Below are 24,547 nucleotides of genomic sequence, written 5' to 3'. Positions count from 1 at the left end.
TTGGGGGGGGGGGGCGTTCGTGCAGCTTTATTTCCACGGCTGAGTTGTTGCAGCGGTGTCATGCGGACCTGTCAAAGCTGATCTTGACGGAGCGTCCTGGTTCGGCCTCGATGACCCACTCGCAACTCAGGGAGTCTTTGTAGTAGCCCGGCCACCCCGGGGAGAGGATGACACCAGACGGCCCCGAGTAGTGGCCCCCGCAAGGAGCTGCAGGGGCAGAGGGGTGGGAGGAGGGAGGGAGAAGATGGAGAGGATGAAGATATAAATAGGTTGAAGAGTGGGGAGAGAGGAGAGGAGAGGAGAGGAGAGGATGGAAAGATGCGGTTGCTTTTCCATCACCACTCAGTAATCTTTTTGCACCAACAACAAAATGAAAAACCATACTGAAAGAAAAGAGCTGTCTGGATGAGTCCAAAAAGGGTTGAGGTTAAAGAAATACCTGGTAATGACACAGCAAGATAAATGTAGCCCTGCTTGGATGGACTCAAACCTGACGTGAATGAAAAAAAACATCATGCAGTGTTGCATGCATTTTAGAGTGAGATTTTAAAAGCTGAACTTTTCAGGTAAAATGTGCATCTATTCACCTTGGTCAGGTATGAGGAAACACACACACACAGACTCTGTATCTTAATGCTTTGGCAATATTGTTCTAAACTTTCATGCCAATAAAGCCTATTGTTGAGGTTTTGTTTGAACATTGTTGGTGCACATTATATGTGACACCACCTTTAGAGCTAGGTAGAGCTAGGCTTTCTTTCTCCCTCTATCCCTCTCTTCCTAACTAGTTAATGAGGTGATTAGCTGACTTATCCATCCACCATTCACACGTAGCTATTAGCCATTCCGGTGCAGTACCTTCACACTTGGGTATGAGCCCGCTCCACATCACCTTGCCCTCCTCCAGATGGCAAGTGATGGTGTCGGCCCCCTGCGTCTTGATGAAGCCCTCCTCGCACACCACAGAGATGGAGCTTCCCAGTTGGAAACTGTCCCCGAAGCGCCTGGCATTCAAAGGGATGCCGGGGTCAGGGCACTCATTACGCCCGAACGCTTGTAATGAGAAGAAAGAGAGAACGAGATCTAGTGAAGAACTCTCCCTTTTGTGAATGAGAAATGGGGTCTTGGAGGGGGAGGGAGATAAGGGAAATGGATGTAGCCGTCTATGGGAGAGAAAAGGAGAACAGAAAATCTCATGCAGGCCTCTGTATACCTAAGGGTGACAATATCTTCTGTCTTTCCGGTTTGTTGTGCCTTTGCAGGGACAAAAGGGAATTGCCGTGGCATTGTATTCAAAGAGTTACTGTGTGCGTTGTTTGAAATACTGCTTTTTGTTCAGGTACTTGAGCTTCACTTGGAGCGTACTCTGCCTGCTATAATGGCTCTTAAGGAATCATTTCAAAAGGATAAGCCCTGACCATGGAAAGCACTAGACTTATGCTTTTTGACCAAGGTTAACATGCATATGCATTCAGACAAATTATTGGTATTGTCGCCACAGCATAAATTTGTTTTGTTTGTTATCATTGCTGAACTTGTGTGCTTTCATTTCGTAAAATAACATCTTCAAGATAAAGGTAAATCTGACTATTTTGGTTTTGGTATTATAGATTTTGTAGCTTTGATAAAATATTTCATTGTATCAGTAAAAAAGTGTGAAAAGTGCTGGGGCAGTCAGTAGTGATATTAGTCAATACAATACACCTTAAATAAGGTGTAGCTTTACTGTGATATTCTAGACAGTTTTAATTGAATTGTGAATGATGTTGCTCTTGAATGTGAAGCTTATGTTGCATATGTCCTTCCCTTTCATCAAATAAACGGATCAAACAATCTCTCACTGCTGTAGGTGATGTTGAACCCTCGGCCAGACATCGAATGATCAGCCTGAAACTCCAGCTGCAGAACGTTGCTGTTGGACGTCAGGTGGGAGGGAACCTCCGCTCCTGAGAAGCGGCCCAGCATCGTGGCTCCCGATTGGTCCCCGTCTTTGATGGTGAGGAAGTCATAGGGCGGCTCGAGGTCAAAGTCATTGAAGGCCAGGTGGATTCTGGAGCCGGGCTCGGAGATGATCAGCCACACGCAGTTGAGATTGTTCCCGTAGCCTTCTGGGTAGTCGGGAGACAGCACCGTCCCCATGGGCGCCGTGAAGTTGGAGAAACACGGGACTGTGTGAGGGAGAGAGGGGAGAAATAGATTAGATTTGATTAAAAATATATAATATCCCCAGTGAGGCAATTTGCTTTACAGCACCTCTCAGCTCTGGCATGACAATCTACACTGTAGATTCTGCCATAACAAGATCAGACACAAAGATCAGTATAGAACAATGTCAGTACTGTATAACTAGCTCAGCAATCAGGAGACAGCACCGTTTCCCATGGGTGCTGAGTAGTTGGAGAAACATGAGACTGTAAGGCAGAGGGAGTAGAAGAGTTAGTGTACAAAAACTACAGAAATATAGCAATACGGGCACATAGGAATACTGCACAGCGTCCCCATGGACACAGTTAAGTTGGAGAAACGGAAGACTCAAGATTTTTTGTTATGGATATGGGTTAGGTATATTTTGCAGGTGAAACTCACAGGAGGGATTTAGGCTGCTGTGAAAAAAAGAAGGAAGTATAATACGTTTTCCCTCTCTAGAGTATTTGTACTGTGCGTACCTTGATTTCTCCTCTTTCAAATAAACCCAAACATAACAAGGCGACCATATGCCATCAATTTCCCATTTTAGATTATGTGTACGCCTGTTTACACACATACAATATGCTGCATGGCCATTTGAAAACGGTGTAATTAATCCTCCGATAACTTAGTGTCATTGTGAACTTTCCAGGCGCATAAGTAATCGCTTCGTTTGCTGGCACGGGAAGAGAAAGCACCGCGTTCAACTCACATATGCAGATGGGGATATTAGCGGACCACTGATTGTTGTTCTGGCACGTTATCATCCTCTCCCCGATCAGCTCAAATCCAAACTGGCATTCGAAGCGCAGAACATCCCCGTTTAAAAAGCCACTGCCCTCCTGGTAGCCGTACAGTGGTGTGCCGGGGTCACCGCAACTCTCTTTGTCAATTTCTGCGGGTGAGTGGAGGGAGGGAGGAGGGGAGGGGGGAGGGAGAAGGGAGAGGGGGGAAAATGGGGAAAAGTAGAGGATTAAGTCCAGCCAAGTACTTTGAGGTAGTCTTATTTATTTATTTTTTTAAGCATTATCTATAAAAGTGCAGGTGAAGAGTGTGGGGGCCCTGGTTCAGGACAGAGAGAGAGAGAGAGAGAGAGAGAGAGAGAGAGAGAGAGGCAGAGAGAGACAGACACAGAGACGGGCAGAAAAAAAAACAGACTCACTGCTCGACTGACCGGGACAGTCACAGACAGAGGCACGGATACAGACAGTGAAAGATGGTATCGCCACTAAAGTCCCGTGTACCTTTATAGTTGATCTTGAAGCCGATCGAGCCCACACTCTCATCAGACTGGAGATGGAGCCACATCTGATGGGACATGCTGACAATCAGGTCAGGGACAAAGCTCCCCGTCAGCCTGCAGATAGGGCCACAGCAAAGTCACAGCGGTGTCAAAGCCCACCCTGCAAACATCCCTTCATCACCTAGTGTTATCTTGAGAAGTCTAAAGTCACATAAAATATGAATAAGAAACATTAACTGTGAATTTAACTGTCAAATAGGCAGGTGACATCTAGCATGTAGAAAACCCAAGGTAAAAAACACAAAATCTACGTACTTTATACAGTGTTGCATAAATGTGTACTAGTGCACTGTTTCTACAAAGCATGCATTCATTTAAATGATGTAGTCATTTAATTCATTCCAGGTACTTTGCATTCTGTTCTGTCACACCTCAGAGTACATCTAGACAAGCTGTAGAAATCAGTCTAACTAGCTCTGCAACACTCTGATCTACTGCTTCTGCATTACTGTGGCACAATGTGTATCCAATAAAGTATTGCACAAAACAGCATACGCAATACTTACACTTGTATTATTGTTCTAGAGTCGCCTACTTCCCCTCCATCTCCGATGGTTAGTGAATCATACCCGATCTCCAAGTCAAATTCCTCAAAGTTGATCTGGATCACCTGTTGTGAAATATAGGCCACTTTTACAGTCCATCCTTTAATCATTTTTGTTTACACTGAGCTCTGCAGTGCTAATAAGGCTTAATAAAGCCTGGGAACGTTCCTGCCAAAGCAATTATATCTGAGTCCGTTAATGTACGGTGCAGATGGTTTGCATATATTTGTTGACACGGTAAATAATTTGTTTCTAAGCAATGCCCTTACTTAAATAAATTCAATATAAAAAAAATTTATGTTGTCTGACAGTCAGTCAACTAACCGCCCCAACACCACCAAAAACATTTCATTAAATTATATAAGCTAAACCCACTCAATCAGATGAGCAGTAATTCCAAATAATTCTCAAGTTTTATTATTGAATCACCCAGCATTTAGTTTATATGAAATTCATAACATACAAACAGCTGCTCATTTCCATAAGCTGCCCTTAGAGAGAGTGTTTTGGCGGCAGCTTAACTGTGAGGGAGGCAAGCCTATGTAGATAGCCTATGTAATACCTTATACATATTTCAAACAGGCAGCGGAGAAAACAACGCGTTAGATCAGACAATGCTGTAAAAGCCCATGCAGCACATTTACCCCCCCCCCCCCCCCCATAACTCACATTTACATACATTCTAGCACTTTTGTTTTATGAATTATGAAGAACTATCCCTAAATCTCAAATCATGAGTGGCACGGAGAGAAAACGGGAGCCAAACATAAAACACCAATCCACTCATACCACATCTCTTTCGATTGCTCAAAGAGAAAGGCTGCAACGGATACTGTACATCCGTCCCATACACCCCTGTAACCAAAGGGCACAACAAACATTCTTCGGAGAGGAATGTACAAATTGGCGGTGGCATGGCTGCACATCACCTTAGATCACAAATCAAACATTGAGAAGCAGTCATGATGAGATGCAATTTTAGAGCCCAAAATAATTAATTGCCTGTCCATATATCCCCTTTATATATCTCTGTCAGCTGTCACCGGCCTATTCTTTTTCCCCCTTCACGAATGTACATAACATCACAAACGATGACATGTTCAGTGATTACACTGGCAACAGCTTACATTAATTTAAATTATGTAAAATTGAGGGTATACTGCAGAGAAAATGCACAATGAAGCCGCATTATCTCAGCCTACGCTTTGCCTTCATGGACTTGTGAGAGGATGTTGTAATGACATGTGGGTCGCATCTGCTGATGAGCGGCGCATGATGGCCGCTCCCTGCTCAGCTTCGGCATCCATTCCTCTAGCCATGTGGAGGATAATGTCTGCAGAATACCCATGCATAACAACCTCATTACAATGCACGCATGAGAATAATTGTCATAATAACACTAATGGACAAAAATCCGGTGCCAAGTCGATGGCTTGTTTGCGTAGAAGAGGGCATGGCAGTGCTCAACTATGGCACTTGCCAGTCCTAGTGAGTTCTGAATGAGCCTTTGTTAGTTGTTTATTAGCAGGATTGCAATCAGTTGATACCACAGTGAATATGAGTCACTGGATGAAATGGAAATAGACAGCCAGATGTGATGCAGGAGAGTAGTAATGACTATTAGCAAAACAGCTTTGACCCCTTCACTTTGGGGAATAGCTGATCACATTCAATCATTATTTCTCTCCATTTTTGTTGTCCCAGATGAATGGAGAGGACTGCTCACAACTGCCAACAGCAGTAGTCAGACTGGCAGTGAAGTGATAACTGAAATACAATCCAGTGCACGCATAGGCATTAATAAGGGATATTAATGGTGAACTGAAGTCAAAACACATAAATATTGTATTCAGCCTTTTCCCATCTCCTTGGCAAATAGATGCATGCATAAATGGATATCCAGCAAGGGAGAGTCAGGATAAATTGTCTATATTGCATAGAGGGAGAATAATCTAATGTAAAAAGGTGAGGGTTCACTCGTTGAGGGACCAGACAAACAGTCCATTCATGTTCATGCTAACTAATGAGGGACTGTTACAGCTGTTCATAATAACACAAATGGTACATTTAACCTCATCCAGGGATTTCCTATATACCTCAATAAATTCATCAAGACAATAAAAACCCAGTCCTTATAAATAACATAAGTCCTGCGCATAGAGAGTACTCTGATGTAAATGTTATTAGCGCTGGTAAGGGCTAAACAATTTATTACCTTGTTGAGGTTGCAGGCAATGATGACAAACAGTTATTCTCACATCAGATGAATCATCTTATTTATGTGCATTAACAGGTGAAATATCAACAAGTAGCCATGGCCCCACAACATGCTTCTAGTCTGCATCTATCTGGAATTATTACCGTAGCAGCCACAGCTTTATACATGCTGTAAAGCAGAACTGGATAAGTACAACACATAAATCAAGTCTCTCAATCAGCCAGCTGCAAGATCATTCGCTTCACATTCTGGTAGCTAAAAAGAGCAAAACCTGAATTTGCTAAGCAGCTCCTGACAACAGATTAGTTGTGCACTGTCAGATACAGCAAAAAAAATGGGGAACCCTATGACGGCTGTATCCGTGTATTCACATGGCTACGTATTTTGTTGATTGTGCCCCCTGGGCTAACTGGCCAATTGAGATGTCTGAAGATGAGATAAATGAGGCTCTGTGTGTCGGGATCCAAAATGGGACACAGGCCTGTTTCTGGTGGGTTCCCACATGACAACAGTAGCAATGTGTTTTCATTAGACTGGGTCCCAGAGTGAGACTACTAAGTACCCAAATATGTGTCCCAGGCTGAAAGAGCTGAAGAACCCCGGCTCTGTTACCTTGTTGGGATCGCTGGCAGTGATGATCCAGACGCACTGGGAGTTACTCTCGTACTGGATAGGGAAGTTAGGGGACGTGAAAGTCCCTGATGGCCCCTGGAGATTCGACCCGCACGTTTTCACTGCAACAGAGGAAAAGATAAACATCCATAAATAGCAGATATAAATCAATGTTTCTAATATACACACTAATGTGCATTTTATCAACTTAACTGCAGCAGTTAAAAGACACACTGAAAATATATATCTGATAAGTTTTCGAGGCATACATTAAAGTGTATATATAAATCATCCACAGATTTTCACTACCACAGGTAAAAGACGGTCAGTAAAGAAAAGGAGAAAATGCTATAGTGGAAAGACATAGGGAATGTTAAATTCACAATATACACTGATGAAAAAGGTGCTGTTCAGAAGGCGAAGTAATAACTCCTGCACTGTATTATGACAGAAAGGAAAGGTAATGTATTGTGTGCACGAATAGAGAGAGGGTCTATTAGCTGCATTTCCATTAATCAAATTCTAAAAGGTGCTCTGGGTATTATGAAACGTAACAAAACAGGCAGAGCATTTTTGAATGAAAACTAGAGTGCTGCAGCAGAGGCTTTCATACATAATTAACAGAACTGAACCTTCCTCTATCTGCATAGGGCCTATATCCAGAGGCACTGCCTTAATCAAACAGTTTTATTAGCTCTTCAGAAGCCCCGCTCACCCTTGCAGACAGGTCTGTGGTCACTCCAAGCAGCGAAGACCTCGGCTACGCGCTGGCAGGTAATCGTTTTGGAACCCTGCAGCACATGGTCTTCATCACAGGTGAATTGAGCAGTTGCTCCGATGCTGAAAAGATGACAAACATCATTAAAATGTGAAAAGCAATCAATTCCAAAAAACGACCCCTGAGGCACTTCACATCCATTATTCATACCATCCATTCATTACTTATTTACACTGCATTACATTTCAATACACCAAATTTATTACATGAATGAATGAATGAATGAAAGGCATTTATTATCAAAATAATACAGTTGTCCTAGTTATAAAGAAAAAACAATAAATGCTGTTTAAAGTCACAATGAAACCGCATTTTGAGAGCATCTTGCTTCCTTAATGTGATGCATTTCCTGTTGCAACAGGATATTGGGGCGGGACATACAAGGGATCATTCAAAAGTGTAAACCAATGGGCTATCAATTAGGGAGAAAAAGGCAGTTTTATTGGATGGGAAGGGTGGAGAGGCGGGATTATTCAAAAATCTGTGATGGTTTTATTAGTTGGCGCCTCCTGGTCACCATTAAAGATTAAGTAAAGTACAAGTGATGTGAATTTGATATACAAATACAAGAAAATATATATATATATTTTTTGGCATAAATAGGTGTATGGTATGATAGTTTGAATGAGCTACAAAGGTGAATAAGACATTTCTCATTTCAGTGTGACTTTAATGCAATAAACACCTTTTTCACATCAACTGAGAAAAACCTCTAATGTTTCATACCTGAATGCCAAACATGCACTGTATTGCAAAACAGAACTAGTAGTGGAGCATGAGAGTGATCTTGACCAGGGAGGATATAGTATCTTTACATGAAAAAGGGAACATGAACTCTAATCTAATCTCTAATCTAGCAGATTGAGAATGGACTTCATAGTGGCAGCTAACTAAATCTCAGCGCCCAACTGGCTCCTTCCCAGAGCTACAGCCAGTTCTCAAGCAAAAGTTGGAAGACCAACCCTCAGGCTCTGCTTTCTCTGAATAGATATCAGCTAGGCTACAAATGCTATTACTTGCCACACCAAGGACTAGTTTGAAGCCTGTTGGATATTTCTATGGACTTTCCTCTTAGCCAGTGTTTCTGGGTTCATGCATCAAATTGGTCCTGTTTCTGCCGCAGTCCCACGTGATAAAAATGCAAGCGTTATTGTGCTTGGGTTGCAAGGTGACACTGAATGTATTCATTTTCGGTGTAGAGCTGAAAAGGTTTAAGAGCCCCTGCATACAGTATTAACTGAATTTGTAGTGTCTGTCTTCATAAAGTATGTAGTGTATGTGTTGTGTGCCAGTTTTAAAAATACCAACAGAAAGTTCACTTTCGTAGCATTCTGTAAATTGCATGAGACAAGAAAGTATTCAAAATTTGCTACATGTCAAAGAAGATTGACTAAAACAGAACATTTGTCTTTTCCTCTCCCGTAAGAGCTGATATGGTATGTGATATGAATATTACATTTTGTTGAATGGGTCTGGTGCACAACAAAGTAGATATTAACTAAATTACGGAATATTCGCAAGCAGATTCTCCGCTTCTCTCATAAATATGCTACTCTCAAAAACTTTCCTTTTACTCTCGTGAATGGACCGGGCACATGCCGGGTTTGGAATGTGACAATAAAGTTTGGAATCTGCTGCGTGTCGTGACAGCTGGATGGAAAACGGGTCCTCTCCTCTCCAACTCTCCCCTACGGATCAGCGTTTCAAAATCTGAGCTCCTTCACTTCGGTTCTGGGCGCACTTGACTCACCTGAAGTCAGAGCCGCTCCGTTTGCCATTCTCCGGCTCCCCTGGGTCTGGGCAGTAATTAGACACCTGTTTGATGCCGCCTTCATTCACTGAGTGAGAAAAGACAACGACCGAGAATGCTGTGAGAGAGACACAATCACCTGCACTGCCAAAGCTCCATGCTTCCAGACACAGCCAATGTAGTGAAGTAGTTGAATTAACTAGCAGATAAAATACGTCCTGTTTGAATCGTCAACAGCTAACGCCTGGTAACAAAATTTGGTTCCAGGACTCATGTAGTTAGACAAACTGACCCCATCTCTCAATGCCAGAGGATTTCCACTGCCAGTTATTTGCCGCTGCGGTTGCGAATACACACTGTTGTTGAGTGTTATCAAAGTGAATGCAAGGGTAAACGCAACTCTCTTACCCGAGCTAGACAAAATAGAGGGAATCTATCTGGGCCCAACAGGGACTAAGAGGATTAAATAACCTTCAACTACATCACAGGCGCTACAATGATCACTCAGTGGGACTCTCCATACATACTAATAGTTTAAGTACCCTAGATAAAGCTTTGTGGATAGGATGAAATATATAGCCTTTGCTACGGTGGGAAAGTAGAGAAGTGGCTTGGAAGTAGGATAAAAGTTCACAGTGTGTGCGTGTGTGTGTGTGTGTGTGTGAGCACAGACATTAAACAAGCCTATCTCCCTCTTGCAATATATTCCGGGAATCAAATAAAGCATGCATTGGAAATGAAATTCATGAAATATGTAAAATCGTAACTTCGCAATAAGACATCACACACACAAAGACCCTTCAGTTTTAACGCGAGCTCTAGAGGCGTTCGTTCTGCTTTCACTTACGAAGTTCATTAGCTTTGAAGTTAATTGTGGCGGGTTATAATATTGTTATGGGTTCAATTATGCGCCATGAATGCACAAGGCATATGCACCATCTACTCATAGTCTTTTTAAATGATATATTGTCTCGTAGAAGAAAAGATTATAGCCCCCTGCATTATTCATGTCTTCATGCAATGGCGAGAATATGACACATAAGGTAATAAAGATTACAACCTGTTATCACTAAAGTGTTTAGCACATTGTGGAGTTAAAAGGAATTAGGTTTCTGAATAGCTTATGTTAATGACAGAGCTCAGCAAGCTATTAGAATGTATTCACTTCAGTCTGAAGTGTACACAAATCATCTGCCAAGTGAGTGGTCACTCAGCCTTGACTACTGCTGTGTGTGTGGATCACACAGTGCATGAACTCGAGTCAATCTGATGTATTGCTTAGGTAGGACAGAACGAGACAGAGAGGGAGTTTTGGCCGGCTGCAACAGATCGAATTTGGGATTTTGCTGCAATGTACAGTCTATAACTAGGTCTGATCTAGCTGAGCACATTTCTGTCAGGACAGAGTCCAGAGACAACGGGGGAAATGGGTTATCAGAAAGAAAAAAAGACTGCACTTCTGCAAAATCTAGTACTGTAGCTTAATGCCTTCACCAAATGATGCAGCAAAAAAAGAGACAAGAAAGAAACAAAGACCCAGAACACAAGCTCTGCACAAACGAAAAACCCAAACAATGAAAACATTTGCATAAGAAAAATAAAAGACTTACTCAAAGACAGTTTGTTAGTGTTGTCCTTTCCTGGTAATAATTTTACCCCTCTGGATTTAAGCTCTCCAGAGCTTTTCACTGGTCGAGAGCAATAAAAAGAGTTCATTAGATAAAAGAAGTTACAGTATTAGATGTGAGAAGATACAGTACAAGTGTTTCTTTCTCTGGATAATACTTGGTCCTATGAAGAACATCAAAATGTAATTGCTAGTGGTGTGCATCTTTTTTTCACAGGAAATAGGGCTATTGCCCCTGATGCATTCTTAGGGGCCGCATTGACAATTCTATAAAACCAAAATGAGATTTTCTCATTTGTTTGTTTGTATAACTCAGACATATTAAACAGTGGATGGAAATTGATTGGTCAGAGCAGATTTAACGGTTATAGCTTGTAAGGGGGAAATACCACGCAGAATCAAAGAGCAGCCCAAGGACTACACCGCTAAATATCTTAGAGTGGCTAATTGAACACAGCAGGGGCCAGGTTGCACACAAAAGCCAGGTGATGCAAGCGGCTGTCATAACTTTGAGGTGTCAACAGAATAGCCAAAAGCAATGAATGATGTGTCAAGCAAAATAAGGCATTTGAATTTGAAAACATTGGGATGATCCCTTTCCTCTAGACTGCATTTGAAGCCAACTGATTAATTCAAGCTGTTATATACACAAGTTGGAACTGTGTCTATTTAGTGACCGGGCAAGGTGTTTAATATGCTCAAAAGCACGCTGCAAAATAAAGCCCTTCCTTGCTTGTCGCTGCATTAAAAAGAAACCGGCCCTTTACATCATGAATAACAAACGCATAGGGACATTATTTGAGTATTGCACAACACTCCTGCAATAGATGAGAAATGTGATTTTTCATGCAATTGATTTTCTGTCTTCATTTACAATGAGTTGCCACGCATGCAGGTTACTGATAGAAAACTTTTTATAAAGGCTTTTACGGTGAAGTCGCAGGCTTCCCTGCCTGGTTTGGGGCCGGGCTGTTCTGTGGCATAGTATATAGCCTACATACACTGACGAAAGTCATGCCAGAGGACAATGTCAGGGTAATGGATTATTGAGCTGCCCGAGCTGTGTGTTTTTATAAGAGGGGAACTATATACAGTATTTATCTCTCAAATATTTGATTAACAAAAGCCTTTGAAGTCAATGGTTTGAAGCTGAAAAAACCTTCATACAGCCTTTGCCGTCAACAGTGGGGGTATTAATGAAAACTGTTTGATATTCAGTTGACAAAGATCAAAAACATGTTTCGTAATTACAGCGTATTTTTCCTACAATGGCCCCTTTTCGTTCAAGCAAAGTGCCCTCTATTACGATTTGCAAATTAAGTAATCATGTCTTACCTTGATACTGAGCCCTGAAGCCTTTGTGGCGGTGGTTGCTCTCCGTCACAAAGTGCAGCCGTAACCAGTTTTTGTTGCTGATGATGGGTGCTGGAATATTCATTCCAGACAGCCTGAGTGTGAAGAAGCACAGGAGAAAAATAACACATAGCATCCATTTTAACATTACTGCAACTACCTCCCCGGCTGCCGACGTCACAGTGGCACCATAAAATCGGACAAAAGAATCTACATCGCTTCAGAAATATGGGGGGGGAAAGGAGATGATTGAATAAAATGAAAAGAAAAAGTGAAGAAAACTAATCTGGAGAACATCATTGAGAGATGAGAAGGATTAGAGCAGAATCACATCCAAGTGCAAGAGGGTGGCTGTGGTGTTGGAGCCCGAACAGCACGTGTTCTCCCTTTACTACTGTATTTGCCCTGCCTGGCGAGAAAAGAGTGCCCTAAAAATGAAGAGGAGCTTGTCCCTGAAACCCAGAAACAACCCCCTCCTTACTCTGACTCTGCATGTCCTTGTTTGTTTGTGTATGCATGTGTGTGTGTTTGTTTATGTGTGTATGAGACAGAACAGAGGGAGGGAGATAAGAGATACAGATATCAAAAGAGTGAGTGAGTGAGTGAGTGAGTGAGTGAGTGTGTGTGAGTGAATATTTGTCTGACAGTATGCCTGAGTGAGGCTGTGTCTCAGTGAGTATTGACTATGTCTGTCTTAGCGTCTGTGTCAGTGTATTAGATCAGAAGAATTATCCAGTGCGTGGCCACAGCATCAGAGACGCTCTGTAATCGTGGCGATTCAAAGCTGCCAGAGGCCGCCTCATTTGTCTGGCTAACCAGCTCTGGCTTTTATCTACTGCCTCGCTATCCGTGCACAGCGCCCTGTCATACCACAGTCAATAGTGCACAATGCCACTCTAGCTATTAAACAGAGAGAAGGAATGATCCAGTTGAGCCCACTGTGCCCAAATTGGCTGAGTGTTGAAAAAAGCGTGATGTGTTAAGGTGTTTGTGTGTGTGTGTGTGTGTGTGTGTGTGTGTGTGTGTTTATGGTGTGAGGTGTTAAGGTGAGCACAATGGAATGACTTGGGTTTTTAAGGATCGTTGTTCTATGTAATTTCTTTGGCATTTACTGCAGAGTCACCGAAAGGGCATGCAGAGAGAGAAAAGGAAAGAAGGGAGAAAGGAAAGAGAGTATGTGAGAGAGAGCGATGGAGAGAATCATTGCGCCTTCACCAAGAAGTGTATTTGTGTATTTGGATTTTCCTTAATGGCCATTGCAGGTGAGAGAAAAAATTAATAACTCTACTTGACATTTGATTTCTTGTCATTTAGATAACACCACTGGTCCCTGCTATTTAGATTTCATCCTGATGAACACTTTATTACCTCAGAGAATAAGAACAAGAAAGGTACCTGTCAGGCAGAGATTACAGGCTGCTGCGTGTTTTATTTCGACTTGATCAACATATGTGATTTCTGAACGCCGATATTAAAAACCCAAATCATCCATCAGAATGGGAGACGATGACTGCTCCTAGAGGGGAGTTAAAAGGTAATTGATTCCACACAAAAGTTGACCTTTTTGTCACATTGCGTCGTTGATAAAATGTTAATGGCGCAAATTTATGGACAGGATGAAAAGGAGCAGCCTTCAGTTGACGGAGCGATTTACAAGCAAATGCCTGCATGTTTCCTGTAGCAGAGGCTACAAATTATCGCAAGGTCTCCGCTATAAGTCTCAGAGAAAATGGATAGCGACAATAAAGCTCTACCCCTTCAAAAGTTGCAAGGATGCTCCGGGCGGCACAGGAGTGATGTTACAAATTTAAGAGGAGCGGAGGTGAATATACTGTTGTCGCGAAGGCAAACTTTAGCCGAGCAGCTGAAACATGATCTGTCATCAACAATAAATAAAAGGCTCAATGACACTTTACAAAGGCCTGATTCTAGTGCATTACCCTCTGTATTAACCTAAGTAAAACCATGCTAAATACACAATAATACGGCACAAGAAAATCTCCCTAATACATACAGTAATGTACTTACAAGTATTACAACACAATGTAAGTACAAAGCGGAAAAACGCAATGTACTACTGTAAATACTTCCAAAGAGAATTCCAGCAGCTGTTATGCCTGAAGGTGTTAATTGGTGACGTGCCAACATTTCCTCCTGTTTTCTTTGCTGAGGTTATGTAATGTTGTGTCTAATTGAGCACTAAGGTGTTAAGGTGTCATTGGAGGTGATATGTCTATTATTCATAGCAGAAAATAAACTGGACCACGCCGTTTTTCCCCCACAACATTTTGTTTCTCAAGTTGTCCTGGCATGTCCACAAGACCTCTATCTACTTCCCTGGCTCTCTTCAATGTAACCTTCTCAAAAATGAATAAATTACTTGCGGAAAGTGGACCGCCCAGTCTCCTTAAAAAAAGATAACAATAAGTGAGTGCCTTTTGGTGAAGCAACGCAGGCTACTGTTTTCTTATTGTATCTCCTCCAGTGCATATTGAGTGACAAAAGATGAGAAAGTCCAATTGGAAAAATGGATTCCTCACATAATGCATTGCCATTCTATCTCTCCAGACTCACTCAGACTGTCTATTTGTTCCCTCATAGATATGCAATATGGCTTCCCGGAGATTACTTCTTGGCACGAGCGCAGTGTTTTATATGCTTGGTTTCATCCAAGTTTTTGCATCCCCCATATTATCGATTTGGACTTCTCAAGGACTAACGGTAGATTTTGACACAGGTTCGCAATGTGCATTAGAGTGTTTTCAGAAAGTTCTCAGAGCAAGATGTATCTTATAATTTGATAGGATAAGGGGTTGGAAGGGGACATGGCAATCTCATCAAAATACCACTGTAACGAGTCCCAATGTGCGGGTACTGCGGCAAAACGTGGCCTTGAGGCCAGAGAGCCAGGATTAATTCTCCGGTGTCCAGCTCCTCTCTATTTGGGTTATACTGTAGCTATAACCCAGATAATGAATGATCCGTCCAAATTTGACAAAGAGGATGGTGGCCAGGTAATTTGGCCTTTTTCCCCCCGCACATTTTCCATAAAATCTACGACAAGAGGGAGTGATTTTAAGAATACTATAAGTGATAAAGAAGAAGAAGCCCTTGCCCTTTATCCCAAACTCACTCCCTGGTAACAGACTGTTCAGGAGATGTTCTTGTACAGCATGCTGCCTGTCTGCCAGGAGATTAGCTGCTGCACAGTGAGCCGGTCACTGCATATCCAATAGATCCTTATATTAATTGCCCTGGTGGAAAACCGGGGTCAATTATCAATTCACCTTCTTTCAATTGCACGTTGCATTCTCTTCAGCCTGAGCGTAGTGGAAGATAGCCAGATTGTGGGCTTCTGGGAAATTCTGATGGGTTATACTTTGCCAAGCAAGATCAATAAATCCCAGAAAGAAGGAACTGAATTCAATACACATGGTAATTTAACCAAAGTTAGTCATTTGGCTGCTGGGCACCTCTTGTCTTGTTTTCAACCGGCCTTGAATATTGGACTCTTCCTCTGACAGCCATGTAACCACTCAGTTGAAATAGCTTTGTTCATATTCAGTGAGCCATGCAAAATATTGCCAGTTTGCTTGGTGAAGTAGGAGCATTACACTTTCTGGAGTGAGTTTACACCATGCAGAATCAGCCATGTTACAGTAGCTTACAAGTAAAATCACTTGAAAGACACTGGATGATAGAAAGGGAGAAAAAAAGTCAGGGACCAGAAAAGTATGAAAAAAAAGAAATAGAGCCAGGTAGTCATAAAAGCAGCAGAAAGAGACGTTTTGATCAAATTTCATGGTATAAAAGCAAAAAGTGTATCCACAAAGCCTTTTGGGCTTTATGTTCTGTGTCCATATTTGAAATAATGAATGACGTGTAATCTACAGCTTGTTGTTTTTGCCCTTTGTGAACAGGGTTGTACAATCATATTAAAGGTCAGAAGAATAACAAAGAACGGTTTTCTTTGGTCTAGCCAGACTCCACAATGTTGCCTTCGTCAGAGGAAGCAGAGGTCTATTTTTTTGTCTATTTTCACGGTGATTGATGTGTAGCCTCCCATCATCCTTCCCCAGCGTGACGAAAATGGAATCAATAAACTCATTTGCAGAGATTCAACAGAAATCTTCAATTGATAAAAGGATAAAAGGTGCTACAAGATGTCAGCAAAACATGTTTATTGCTCTATATTCCCAGAATATGTTGACTTTTAAGTATCAGAACAGCTAGAATTATTCCCACATCCGCTTTCAGGTGCTTGGCTGAGGACAGACTACAATCCACAACAGTTCAAAATGGTCAACATTCAGACAGCCACGTCAAACAGGTATGAGTAAATGTTGCTAGTACTATCCAAAAGGCTGAATTGAGAAAGACATATCCAGTGGTCTGTTATTACTGTAATGTTTCAAGTTTTAGTATTTCATAATAGCAGCGTACAGCAAACTCATGGAAGTAGAGGCTAATTTTACTCTCTATACAATAAAAGGGCCAGTATGCCTGGGCCTTTATATATGTGAGATGCTGAGGACAGGAGTTATAAATACTGCAGCTCACACAAATATATTGGGTGAACTATATTGCAAACAAGTAGGTAGGAGGATGAGCAACAACCTGTCAATATCATTAAATAATGCATAACTACAAGTCTGAGGAAAGTTTCCAGAAACCTATGCAGTTTTAACATTTGACTTTTTGTGGGCTGGAAAATTCGAACATGCCTTAACCAAACAGGGTGAAGTGCGGACCAAACCCTTCTTCAATCTCCTATGTATTTTTAGCCTGGAATGGTAAAAGCCTGACTGTGCCAAAATATTGTCCATTTTTCTCCATAACGCAATGGCAACCAGCAAAGCAAAGGGACAAGAGGAGACGCATCACTGAAGATGGACTAAGCATCACTACAGTCATAATCAACATCAATTAAATCTGCCAGGATTAATGAAATATCCATATGGGTTCAGGAATTACATCTGGGCGATGCTTGTTTTTAGTGTTGGACTCATTATGAATTATGTTCAGAATTAGTTTTGCTTTACTACCTTATGAATTGTTTTGCTGTGGCTGTTATCTTTATATTTCCATTGCTGAAATCAATTATTTTGTTAGGAATTTCCGTTTCTCAGTTTGCTGTTCATTGGGGATTTTTTTTATTTGTGTTTATCGAACTACATTCTCTAGTGTCATAGGTTAAGAAAGGATAACGAGTGGCTGATGGCTGAAAATATTACACCTGAAATGCAAAACAATCTACAGGCATGTGCAATTCAGATCTGAAATTTTTATCCGTTTGGTTAAGCTTCAAGTCTATTTGCCGGAGAAGGGCTTCATGCTAAGAGTAGATGTTAAGTCTGGCTGACTTTAAGGTTCCCTGGCTGTCAATCATTGTTAAACGGCTCTAAAACTTGAGGGTAAATTGACGTCTTGCTTGTCTCTGCCTGCAGCTGGTGCAATATGTTAGGGCCGTTGAAAGTTTAGCTGTACCACGGCCTTGTACGCACGCAGAGACACTCATAAAGAGGGACGGAGAGAGCAATGAATTTTATGGGCGAGAGGGAGAGTTGCTCACTGCGGTTTTTGTTTGCTCGCTTGTCTAGTTGTTTACCTGGCCCAGTCAAAGTTGTCTCTCTAAAATTTTGGCCCCATTGCGCCCAAACTCACTGGGTCCCACCTGGCTTGTAGGGCTTAAAACGAGAACTCCACCTGACAGCATCTGACATTCGGTGACATACAGTAACATCATCTTGGTGTTTTGAAGCTCTCAACTGATCCATGATGACCTCACCACACACACAAAGAAAATCCCCACAAATAAAGGTGCTGCTTGTTGAAACTCTTTCAACCTCTATAAATAAACACAGTTTGAGTTGACTTTTTCATTTCCTTTGACAGGCGGCTATTAAAACATCTTCAGTTATGCAGTAAATGGAGGCATATACAGTAATTTCATATACATTTCAGTTGATTGGCTCATGCTTTTACAATATACCTATTATATGTGATATAGAATTTATCTCTGTATACACACAGAAAAATATGTAACCACCTATTTTTCCTCCATGCGATGTTAATATTATATTCTGTTATTTTGTTTTGGTATCTTGCTTACATCAGTGTCTTGCAGAAACATTTCTCCAATTACTGTATACCATTTGTGATTTTTTACTGCATTTCCGAGCTTACACTGTTCCCAATGCGTGAAAATGTTGCATGACCCTGGGACCAAACAAAACCGAAAGAGTAGGCAAATATTTGTCCATTGAAAAATCAAACAGTTGTTTTCAAATTGTGAAAAACAGACTTTTTGGAGAGGTTTTTTGCGGGAGAAAGACGATGCGGCACAAAAACTTTCACTGTGTCCACATACCAGCACAGACATCTGCCATCGGGCTCTGAGGCATTAAAACTAAGAGAGTGAAAAGATTTCAGTTAGCGAAAGAGTTAATTTTGGAGTTTTCATAACTAAGCGGAGAGGGGGTTACCTGATGGTCTGTCAAAACACATCAATGTCATCCCATATCAGCTTGCTGTCACTCTCTCCCTAGCTGTGTCAACATACAATACTTAGCAGTCATCACCACACTCACAGTATCTCCCCTTTTGACTCTCTGTCTCTCTGACACAGTCTCTCTCTCTCTCTATCTATCTGTCAGACTCCCAGATGACAACTCTCAGGGACAACAAAGCTCATAGCTCAGTGATTGATTATGGCTTCTTTCAGCCAATTATAATTAATGCCCGGCAGGATCACATAAACCTGGCGGATGATCCCATTCACACACGGCACAGGGGAGATGGATAACTTCAGCCTCAAGGTTGGGGGTCAAACCCATTTCATATTTCCTTGTTTCAGGGGGGAGTGACTTCTACATCAAGCTAGATAGGAAGCCATAAACCAAAGTGTCTGAAGGCTTTTTCTTAAAACAAAACTATATTGAAGATTTGTCATTCATGTGCGCCACAATTTGAATTATTCAATAGGAAGTCTTGGGCTCCCTTTGTGCATTGATTGAATGCAATCAAAAGCAAGAAGAATATTTCAAATGTGTTGTGAGGAAAATTGCCCGTGAAAAATCATTAAAAGGCACATTTGCATGCCAGTCAGTATGTCATCTGTGTAAACATGTATGACAATACATCAGCAGTATTCGATCGAATTTGCACTTTCCCTGACAAACTGACAAAACCCTCTAATAGATATAAAGTCCACTTCTATAGCACTCATCAACTGCATCTGCAGATCTTCAAAGATGCGCTAGGTGAGATGTTTACTGTCCCATAGTAAAAAATGACAATAATATATCTGCAGGGATTTAATAGGGTTGTTCATCAATAAGTGAACAATTACTTTGCCAGGTGCTGAGATTTCCGGCGTGTGTTCAATTCTATGCACTGAAGCACTGCAACACGGTTCAATTACCTCTCACTAAGCATCCCTGACTGACTGACTGACTGACTGACCTGAATTTGCCTCGTGATGACCTTGGACGTGCCGTGGGAAAAAAATGAACTGGACAAACAGGAAAGTAAGCAAATGAATACTGACAATGTTGGTTAATTAATAGCAGTATTATTTAAATCAGATTGTGCCATGCCTTGCACAGTATGTGGGTGGATGATGATGGCTATGTTTCATTGGTTGGGGGCCCCAGCAGGGCAATGCAACATTTTGGGGGTCCTTGGCATAAAAAAGTTTGGGAGCCCTATATTGATTACTTATTGTCCCAAAGCACACACACAAACCGCACAACACCACACACAAGTGTTTCTCCTATCACTGAACACTAAAACGTCACTGGTTTGGTTTTCAAAGGAGATTTTTAGCTTCACACAATCTGAATGTTGTTTCATAGGTTTACTATCGCACCAAGAAGTAATTCATGGGGAATCAGTGCAGCACACAGCCTTTCTCCAGCTCCAAAAATGATTGTGGACGCACCCTGTCAAACCCCCACCCCCACCCTCACGACATATCCCCACCCCACACAAAACACGAACACCCTTCTGGTACCGCCTTGTCAACACCCTTCGATACACCCTCCGAAACACATACATACACCCGCGCAGACATCCCCTCGTACAGAAACAACTCATGTTAACAATGTACATGCACGCAGCCCCTCCTCGCTCCCTCCTCGCTCCCTCCTCACAGCTCGACTCACCAGATGGTAGGCGGTTCAGATCCCTCCACTTCCAGGTAGTCCGACTTCTCCTCCATCTGAAAGTCGGTGAACACCAGGGAGATGGTGTCCCCCGGATCGGCCAGGACGGTCCACTTGCACTCGCCGGTGCCGCCCGAGCCTCCGGGGCCGCCGCCTCCGCCGCCACCCGGGGAGTCACCGCCGGGGAAGTCGGGGCTGGAGATGAGCCCGCTGGAGCCCCTCAGGGTGCCACCGCACGTGTCCTCCGCTGTCAATCACCAAAGAGAGAGAGAGAGAGAGAGAGAGAGAGAGAGAGAGAGAGAGAGGGAGAGGGATGGGGGTAGGGGAGAGGAGGGAGAGGGTGGAGTGAGAACAGACACTCAGGGCTCGGGGGTTGTTTCTGAGCTGTTACTCAAAGCTCAACACGGGAGAGAATGTGGCTCCAGGCATATAACATCTGTACCTGTCCCACCAGATAAAGGTAAAGCAGAGGAAGACCAATGTGGAAGCGCTACAGCGAGAGTGTTGGCGCTAGAGCTGCACCGACTGAAATTACTTCTGCGTGTTTTCTGTGTTCAAACAGCGCATGTGGAAATTTCATTCACTGTTTAAACATGTCATTTCATCGGTCGTTCATCCACCTACAGGTTGTCGGGGTCCCTATGAGCCAATATGCAGTAAATTCCAGTGTAATTATGGAATTGCGAACAATCTGCAACGTTAAGATTTATTAAAAAGGTTGCTTGTGTTTTCCTCACACTGGCGGGAAGCATGAAACAATCCGACAAATGACAAATGGGCAGATCGTGATCTGTTTATAACTAATTAATGGTATATTAATTCCTCCTCCGTTTCCATTGGTGCAGTTTCCATGTGGTAGGAAATGCAGAAAACAAGTCCGAAGTCTCTCTCTCTCTCTCTCTCTCTCTCTCTCTCTGTCTGTCTCTCTCTCTCCCACCCCGTCTCCTCTCCTTCCTCCATCCAAGAGCCAGTAATTCATCATTGTGTCCTCTGAGCTCCCTCATGTTTCAGGAAACAAACAAATGGTGATAAACAGGGCTTATAATGCTGTGAAATTGTATATTTTTTTCCAATGTGGGGAGCGTGGCACGTCAGCTGAATGTTAATGCACTCTACCGTAACAGTGGCTCGCTCTCTTTCGCTCCATCTCTCTTCCCGTCCTCGTTCACTCTCTCCATCCCTTCCCTCTCTCTCTCTCTCTCTCTCATCTCTCCATCGCTGTCTCTCTCCCAAGCCCTCTCAGATCTTTCCACTATTACTCATCACCCTCCCTTCTATCCCCGTCGCTTAGTTTTGTTTTTTTGGGGGGAGAATTCTAATGATGGCAGGGCTTTCACAGTTTTCACATCATTTAAGACTAATATGTGACACTCGGCTGTGCCAGCTGAAACCTTTGATGGCTCGGCTTTCCACTCAGGGCTGTCAGAGCTGCCAGGCACAGCCACGGAAAAGCCTTGGAACATTCCCCTATGCTGCATTACACGATTGGTCAAGGGACGAGGAAGTGGATGTATGAAATTCAAAAGAAGATGAAGAAAACGGGGCAGAAGAAGGGACAGCAAGGGCTTGCTAGTTAGCTTGATCCATGTCCTTTGAGCCGAGCACATACACATTAACAGCAGGATGGCAATTGATCAGAGTCTTCTGAGGGAGGGTGCTGGAAAATTGATACTTTGTGAGACATCAATGATGTCCGCACACATATGATTCATACCAAGGGCAGACTTTCATTTGTAGTCTACACCAAGGGCAGGCTTTCATTTGTTGCATGTCAGTAGCCTTGTAAGAACACAAGTGTATGGATGCATACTATCATGCTTCTGGTTTAAATGATCTCCTCCTCCACCATATATATACCAACATATCTTAATTATCCTGCGTGGCAACCAACCATCCACCACCACTAGAGAGGATGAAGGCTCACATTTAGCCTTCCTCTCTATACATTTCAGATGACATCCTGAAGAACGCACAGCGGAGATCTTTACAGTAATGGGCTACAGGCTATAATTAAAGAAGCGCGGCACAGTCTGACTGAAGGAGCCATATCGCTTTTTCAACCTTGATGACAGATAACAGGATACTGTAAGGTGCCCTTGTGGCCAATCAGCGGGGAGAGATGGAATAAGGAAGGGGAGGGGAGCATAAGATGTAGAGAAGAAAGAAGAGAAGAAAGTTACAGAGACAAAAGAAGTGGTGGAGGCTGGGGAGAGAAAGAGGGGGGGGCAAGAGTTGGAGAGAAAAAGACAAGGAGAAAGATGACGTAGAGAGCAAAGAGACGAGCAGAAAGACAGAGGAAGAGGAAGAGAAAGAGAGAGGGAAAGAAAGAGAGAAAGGGGAGAGAGGGGACTCCTGCAGGTCAGAACAACATCTGCCGAAAGCAGACGTGCCCTGACCGGGGACTCTGCCCAGGTCCATGTTGGAGCTCTAGTCGTCTCCTGTCTGGAGTGCTGCGCCTCCCTCCTGGCTGGGCTCCTGAGATGCACTCTCTGGCCCCTCACAGCTCACATGCTACACAACACTGCAGTCTGCCTCATCTTCAACCTCCCCGAAATCTCCTACATCACCCCTCTCTCCTTCACTCCCAGCTAGTGTTGTCATGATGCCAGAATTCTGACTTGATACCAATACTAAGTTTAATATCTAGAAATTCGATACTACTTCAAAACCACAATAAACAAGAAATAAACCCCTTTAGGTGGACTGGGATTCAGTTCAAGACGCGGTGGACTGTTTGATGCTGTTGCCGTGTTTTCAGCTGTTTGACTCTGACTGCTGCAGTCCACTGTCAGGAGCCAGACTGCCCCTCTGTCTATTCCAATCTTTCTTCTTCTTTTAACTATTCCAATCCGCACGTATGCTCCCTCTGGAGGTGATGCTGAAATGTAATTTCAGCTTGCAGAGCACATTTGGTGCCAGTATTGAACATTATAAAATTCAATATTGAATTCAATCTTTTGCACTGGTGTCAAAGTAGTATTGAAATTTCTGTTATCGTGACAACACTACTCGCTCCTCTGGCTACCTGCGGCTGCTACTGTCCAATTGAAAACCCTGATACTGTCATACAAGGCCATTAAGGGAGCTGCACCCCAATACCTCCAGGCCATGGTTCCAGACCTACGTGACAGACCAGCGAACTGCTCATCGCTCCACCTGGGCTCGACCCCCCATGGCTCCCCAATGGTGGAATGACCATCCCATTTCACTCAGAACAACAGAGTCAGTTTCCATATTTGGTTGCAAAGAAATATAATTTCTTCATTTTAGTATGCTTTTTTATTGAAGAAAAAATAAATCCTTTCTTCTTCTCTGCTCAGCTATTTTTCCTTTCCTAGCACTTCTCTATCATATGAACATTCTAAGGTCAGGGGAACATTTTGCTACGTCGACTGTCAGGACACTCTGACCTTTCCACTCCTTACTGTTGGTTCCTAGTAACGCTGCTGATTTAGGAATAGCTTATTCTATTCTTGCACCTCATAGTAAGCTGCTCAGGGAAAGTGTGTCAGCTGAATTCTTAAAATGGAGAAGGGAAATCAGAGAAGGAGATAAAAAAAGAGAGGAGAGAAAGACAGAGGAAGAGGAAAAAAGAGGAGTGACAGAGGAACAATCGACAACTCCTAAACCAGGAATCCATTCACCAGCTCCTCCTTTCTTTTCATCAAACAATGGGACCTCCTCTGTATGGCTAGATAGTGGCTTATTACACTACCTCAGACACACACAAACACACGCACATACACACACGCCAAATACTGTACATGCTCACTAAAATGCATAAACCGTGCACATATGCTCACCCACTCACACGCACACACACACAAAAAACAAAAACATATGGCACTCAGAGTTACAGCACATACAGTAGTGGCATATTACTAATTTACACTAAAAAAACAACCAGAGACAGACCTGACTAATTACTGTCAGACTAAAAGAAAAAAAAGTTAAAAGGCAGAAAGAGAAGAAATAAAGCAGAGAGGATTTGGAGACGGCGGCCTTGACA

General features: G+C 42.7%; 1 protein-coding gene across 1 annotated transcript in view; it reads right to left on the bottom strand.

The window, feature by feature from the left end:
• LOC139931856 (CUB and sushi domain-containing protein 3-like) overlaps positions 1-24,547 on the bottom strand; it is a 214,744-nt gene that overhangs the window by 142,165 nt on the left and 48,032 nt on the right. Inside the window, exons 5-17 of the mRNA XM_071925480.2 lie at positions 20,717-20,785; positions 20,539-20,677; positions 12,356-12,468; positions 11,004-11,081; positions 9,394-9,481; positions 7,581-7,705; positions 6,866-6,987; positions 3,997-4,100; positions 3,432-3,544; positions 2,900-3,082; positions 1,842-2,168; positions 859-1,053; positions 69-207 (exon numbers count right to left, since the gene is read on the bottom strand). Of these exons, the coding sequence (XP_071781581.2) occupies positions 69-207; positions 859-1,053; positions 1,842-2,168; positions 2,900-3,082; positions 3,432-3,544; positions 3,997-4,100; positions 6,866-6,987; positions 7,581-7,705; positions 9,394-9,481; positions 11,004-11,081; positions 12,356-12,468; positions 20,539-20,677; positions 20,717-20,785 (1,795 nt within the window). The remainder of the gene's footprint in view (positions 1-68; positions 208-858; positions 1,054-1,841; positions 2,169-2,899; positions 3,083-3,431; positions 3,545-3,996; positions 4,101-6,865; positions 6,988-7,580; positions 7,706-9,393; positions 9,482-11,003; positions 11,082-12,355; positions 12,469-20,538; positions 20,678-20,716; positions 20,786-24,547) is intronic.

The sequence above is a fragment of the Centroberyx gerrardi genome, chromosome 12, assembly GCF_048128805.1.
Source record: "Centroberyx gerrardi isolate f3 chromosome 12, fCenGer3.hap1.cur.20231027, whole genome shotgun sequence".
Classification (NCBI taxonomy): domain Eukaryota; kingdom Metazoa; phylum Chordata; class Actinopteri; order Beryciformes; family Berycidae; genus Centroberyx; species Centroberyx gerrardi.
This window is presented reverse-complemented; position numbering and strand designations above follow the sequence as displayed.